The 6,348-nt window shown below is 43.9% G+C and overlaps 1 protein-coding gene across 1 annotated transcript; it reads left to right on the top strand.

Moving 5' to 3' along the window:
- The first annotated feature begins 382 nt into the window (after positions 1-382).
- LOC136463676 (heavy metal-associated isoprenylated plant protein 47-like) lies at positions 383-1,161 on the top strand. The gene is made up of 2 exons (XM_066462650.1): positions 383-498; positions 648-1,161. Exons 1-2 carry the CDS (start codon positions 493-495, stop codon positions 1,008-1,010), a joined length of 369 nt encoding a protein of 122 aa, XP_066318747.1. The 5' UTR covers positions 383-492; the 3' UTR covers positions 1,011-1,161.
- The last annotated feature ends 5,187 nt before the right edge of the window (positions 1,162-6,348 follow it).

Raw genomic sequence — 6,348 nt, 5'->3', positions numbered from 1 at the left:
GTGTGGTCGGCAACGCCGATGAGCGGTCAGCTCACCTATGCGGGAGATCCCAGGGCCAACAATTGTGCCCGAATAATAACTCCCCAAAGTACGTTTTGACACAAGTAAGGTCATTTAGACTTGGCCATGCCTACAAATAGTGAAGCCAGAAAAAAAAACTAATGATACTAATTATGAAATATATTGAACTGATCCATCTAATGATACTAATTATACATTACAAATATTAATACTTCTTATATATATTTGATCAAATTAAGTTACAAATATGTAACTCCTTAGAAAGTGAGAATAACATTTATTTTAAGACATAGGAGTAAGACCCAGTCATCCATCGATATATAATAAATACTCCACGGCACGGGACATTGCTACCAGGACATGAAACTCTTGCTCCCCCCACTTCGTCTCTTTCTCCAACAACCTACAGCTCTCTCACAAGAAATATATCCCCAATTCAAGGACCTTCACACAGCTCAGAGCCTCAGCAAAATGAAGGTACACATGCCATAGCCTCCTTGATTGTTTGCAGCTGCAGCACGTAGTAGTGTTTTATTACTAGCTTCGTTCCAATAAAGTTTCAGATGAAAGCCTGAATTATTATATTATATTAATGTTGTCGGCGCATGTCCTGGACCTTGGTGCAGCAAAAGATCGTGATCAAGGTGCAGATGAGCTGCGACAAGTGCCGGTCCAAGGCCATGGCGGTGGTGGCGGCCACGGGCGGCGTCGACTCCGTGGCGCTCGACGGCGAAGGCAGGGACAAGGTCGTCGTCGTGGGCGAGGGCGTCGACTCCGTCAAGCTCACCAGCGCGCTGCGCAAGAAGGTGGGGCCCGCGCACCTGCTGCAGGTCGGCGAGGCCAAGAAGGACGACAAGAAGCCGCCGGCCACCGTCGTGCCCGCGTACCCGCCGCCGCACTCGGTCACCGTCGTCTACGACCACCCTGCCGGCTACTCGTGGTACGGCTACCAGCCGCAGCAAGACACCACCAGCTGCTCCATAATGTAGAGACAAGTAGACGGCAGACCATGCATACGTATGTACGGTCGTCGTACGGATAGTATTTATTGGAGTAAATGTTCTAAGTTCGTTTTTTTTTTAGTTTGCAGCACTACTCTTAGATTTGTATACGGCTGGACTGTGCAACTCCTGGTTTTCCTTTCACTGGTGGACACCATATTTTAGAAATGTAATATGAAGTCCTAGGAATTTTTATGAGCGAAACAATCACACGTGATACTCTAAATTATACTATCAAACATGTTCGTGCACAACAGTAGAATGTACAGTTTATTGTTTGGTGCTCATGCCAATAAGAATAAACAAGTACGGCTGATTTTTGTTCAATTTAATTGGGCTTGGTCCTACCTTAAATCAAATAAATTTTAAGACCCATAATAAATGCTTGTGCAATAAAGGATTAATCTCGTATGGGAAATAGACATGAGACTGACTCAACTTAAATAATTAAATGCCTATTGTGTGGACTTATTGTGAGTTTAAAAAAAAAGATGAAAAGCCGGCCACATGCCTGCACACGTGCCTCAACAGACCGGGCTCAGATGAGTAGGGCATGGTATGAGTGGAGGCATGGAGGGACGTCGACAAAGGTTTTGCAAGCCCAAACTCAAAATGAGAAGGGTGAAAGTGAGAGACGACGAACCAAAGAAATAAAAAAACTCAAAATTAGAACGGTAAGAGTGATGGATGATGAACCAAGGAAAGAAAAACTTAAGATGAGAAGGGTGAAAGAGGGAGGATGACGAATCAAGAAAGATAATAAGAGTGTGGAATATGGACGGACATGTGAGAGTGTGACAGAAGAAAGAATTTTCCTTCTTTAATATTAACTGAAGAGGAGAGTGAGAGTGAGGAAATGACGCACCAAAAAATTGAAAAGCTCAAAATAGGAAGGGTGAGAGTGGGGAATGATGACGAGAAACAAAAGATGTGTGAGTGTTGGACAGACAGAGGAGAGAGTGAGACGGAAGAAAGAAATTTCCTTTTTTACTACTTTATTATCTTTTTCAAATTGCAAGTATGTTCTATATATCTAGATACATATAGTATAGGTCTAGATAACAAAAATCAAAATGACTTACAATTTGAGTGGAAGGTAAATATATATATGGATCCGGAAAGCTCGGGTTCTAGATGACTAAGACAAAGGTCCAAAACTTCAATGGTCCCTGTCTGATTGGAATTTGGAAATCCGAGAACAATTGGAGCAAGTTCTAAGTCAAACATTCCTCTTTCGAGTAACAAGTGGAGCCCAGTTTAATAAAAAAAAATGCTCGCATTCCGACACGTAGTACGTATACATTTCAGCATTTTGCAATCACTGGAGTTGACAAGTCAATAAGCTGGTTCCCAGTTCAGAGGAAGAGAAGTATGCACGGCCTCACACGGACCAATCCTTTCACGTGCGAGCCCTCGACGCTGACACACGAGGACCAGGTGCCTATGAATCTTCGAGTGAAGTGATGGAGGGATTTTGTTGGGACCAATTCCCTCTACCGCTCTAGTACGTGGCTACATGCCAAACAGGAACCAAATATTAGCTCATTACTCATTACAGTTAAAATAATTTTCTAATTCTGCGTCTAATTGTATCATTATCTTACTTCTACTATTATTAAGCCACCAAGAATTTCTTTGATTTCGGACCTTTTTATTTTTGTTTTGCTGTTTTTTTTCTGCCGAGGAGATCGTTCTGATTTAATTTTGTTTTTCCCATATCCTAAGGACCGTCCCTAATTTTATTTTTCAGAAATGCTACAACAAGAGCGTCCGGCCCTCTCAAAAATATCGAATGGACACCAAACTATCTCACCCACTTATTCTCTACGTTAATTCTTATCCACTCATTTCTCAGCCTTCCACCAACACCGTCTCTTGCTCTGCCTCTTCTTCGGACTTGCATCCACTCACGGCTCGCCTCACTCCATCCCGCCGCACCCCCTTCCTCCACCGTGCCGTGCGCTTCCCCCCATCACGCCGTGTGCCGATCCTCTGCCGCGCCTTACTCCATATCGCTGGTCATGGGCGTGGCGTTACCTGGCCACCACCATCCTGACACCACTAGTATGAGGTCGTCGTTGGCCTTTACATCGTCTCCTGCGGCTAGCCGAAGACACCATAACAGAAAGGGAAAACCGGCAGCGGAGGTGTATGCTGGGCTATTGTTCTCGACGTCCTCCTGATCCACGTTTGCTGGCCACTGCAGTTCCCCACAAGGTAGGCCATGGCCACCAGCGACGTTGTGTTTAAGTGTTTCACGTTTTCACACATGTTGCAAGCCTATGTTTCAAGTGTTTCAGTTGTTTCAGATGTATGTTTCAAGTGTTTCATATGGATGTTGCATATGTTGCAGTGGCTGCACACGTATGTTACAAGCGTCTGTTCCCAATGTTTCATCTGTTTTTTCAGACATATGTTGCAAGTGTGTTATGCTTCGCACATATGTTGCAAAGTGTTTTATCTGGATGTTGCGTATGTTTGCAATGATCTTCAAGTATTTTCAGTTGTTTTTTCAAGTGTTTCAGACGTATGTTGCAAGTGTTTCAAATGTTTCTGACGTATGTTACATGTGTTTCATCTAGATGTTGCAAAAGTAGATCATGATGTTGCACATGTTGCAAGTAGACGAGGGAAGCAGGTGCAAGCAGAGCGGTCTCGCAGCCGCAGGAGGTCCCCACGTGAGTGTGGGAAGCGAGGCAGGCGAGGGCGGTCCCCACGGAGCGACGCGGGGGAGCAGTTGAACAGGTAGGTGAAAGAGCAGGCAAACGAGCAGCGCAGCAGACCAGCAGCCGTGGGCGTCCGGACGTGGGTGTCCGTCCGGACGTCCGGGCGCTAGCAGTTTCCTTTATTTTTTTTATGAGTTGCACATAGAAGCAGTCCGTGAGGCACACAACAGGGGGCGGGAGCCGAGAGTCCGTCCGCTCCTCCATTCCGCCCTGTTGCTACCGTTCTGCTTTTTGTTTTCCGTTCTGTTCCTCCAGCTCTATTTTTTTTGTTTTTCTCCGTTTTGATTTTTTTTCAAGCTCAAGCAAATGTGGAAATAGAAATAGCTAGTAAGATGAATAATATAATACTCCCTCCATTCTAATTATAGGTCATTTTAGCTTTTTAGATACACAATTATTATGTATTTAGACATATCTCATATCTAGGTGCATAGCAAAAGCTATGTAGCTGGAAAAGCCAAAACGATATATGATTTAGGACAGAGGGGTGTAACAAATATACAATTCCATTTTTTTGGTTTTTCGTCATGTTTTTTTCCAGGTTCAAGCAAGTGTGGAAATGGAAATAGGAACATTAATAATCTTGATCTATATCTATACTAAAAGGATCAAAATGCCTAGAGGGGGTGGTGAATAGGTGTAATATGAAATGTAAAAACTTTTGCAGCGGATTATATCAGGGTATCAGAATTTTCGGTCCCAATTGGAATTTCCACACCTGCCAAAAATTTCGGGGAGGACCGAACTATTGAGCCCCAGAGGAAAATGAACTAGCTAGGGTTATGAAAAGTAAATTGCTCAAATGCTAAATTGATTTCACCACACATGTAGAGATGTAGTACAAAGTGATTCCACGTTTTTGCTTGCTCCACCACCTACACACAATATATAGATCTGGCCACCACACTAAATAATATAAAATATGAAAACACGAGGTCACAAGCACACGGGGACATAAGATTTATCCGAGGTTCGGCCACATCACAAACTTGTGCCTACGTCCCCATTGTTCAGGCGACCACAAAGGCCTTTAGAGTCTCTTTCAGCACCCCTCTTTCCCTAGCAACCACAAAGATCAAGCTAGGAATATCACTAGAACAAATAGGTAATACAAACATCCTGGAGCAAATCACAAGCAAGAGATGAGGGTATCACTAGGCAACACCTAGCCTGTTAGGGCTCCAAGAACCCACGAGTAACAGAACAAAAAAGAACAAATCACTGGCGGGTGCCACAAGTGCTCAAGAGATGGATCTTACTCCTAGAGTCGCAAGCACGAAGAACTCACTCCAATCTCACTCTCAAAGATGGGGATCTAAACTTTTGTGAGAAGAATGTGGGAGAGGGAGAAAGTTGAAGACCTTTGTCTCAAAGTTGTTGGGAGCTTCAAAAGTGGCCAAAGAGAGAGAGATAGAGGAAGGAGGAAGAGTGAAAATATATTCACTCCTTACCTTCAGCTAACAGTTGGCGCAGCACCCAGATCCACCCCGTATATTCTGTGCCTCGGAATATCCCCCCTAAAGCTTAGACAGTGCGCTTCTTTCTCAGATCTAGGTTAGCCTGAATATTCTAGGTGGGGCCTGGCATATCAGGTAAATGCTCTGCCAGCAACCTGCGAAGGGTTGGCCGCAAATTGCCAGCCCCTTAGCCTTGAAATTTCCAGGGTCTTGAAATTCCGGTCCAGAGCTAGAATATTCGGGCATACAGTGAAAAACAGCTCTTGGTAAAGTTAGCAAGAGGTGGCTATTTTAGGGTGTCTAAGGTTTATGTTAGCGATCCATCGAGGACTTAGGACACATGCAAGTAATGACACTTCGATCCCTCTTAAAAATTCTAGCCCATGTGGAAGCAAGGCTGATGGACTATTAGTCAATTAAATAGTGGTTTACAGTTCAGTTGTAGAGTGGTGAAGTGGTTTAGAGTTATGATGAGGTGGTGTGAGTTGAGGTCACAATCCAACCACCAACTGTCTATAATTAATGTAGTTGCTTTGTCTTGCTAGCTTTTTTTTTTTTGTTACTGGCCATGTTCATTTCTCTTATTAGCCGTACTGTTTCAGCAAAGAAATAGTGTTTTTCTCTCACAACAAATCAGCGAACAGTACTTTCAGTCATTGCTTTTCAGTGAAGCGAACAGAGCCACTGACCCTTTTAGGGTCTTTGTTATTTTATTGTTTCGTCTGGTCTGAGCTTCTTCTTTTTTAATGTAATCGCTGCTTGATTTGTTTTGTGAAGCTCCCATTGCCCATCATAAACTACATTTGATAAGAAGACGAGTGGTTAATTGGTGCGTTGGGTTGACATGCATATGCATGGCCCTTTATCCCAACTAAATTAGTGAACAAGAGCAGCGGTGGAATTAAGCAAGAAATGAGCAACCGAATTTTCTCAACATTAGTACGCATGTTAACCTTGTTGGGTTCCTGTTGGATGTCATGGTGGCGACGATGCATGTGAAACGTGGGAATTGCATGTGGCAGTGAACCCGTCAACCACGTTCGATCGGGAGTGTACAACAGTACGGCAGGTGTGGCACTCTAACCCTGTAGTGCAGCCAGTCACTGAGTGCAGCAGTGCGAACGACCATCTCGTGTTGACCAC

Source organism: Miscanthus floridulus, chromosome 7, assembly GCF_019320115.1.
Source record: "Miscanthus floridulus cultivar M001 chromosome 7, ASM1932011v1, whole genome shotgun sequence".
NCBI lineage: Eukaryota > Viridiplantae > Streptophyta > Magnoliopsida > Poales > Poaceae > Miscanthus > Miscanthus floridulus.
Note: the sequence above shows the minus strand (reverse complement) of the source record. Positions and strands in the feature narration are given on the sequence as shown.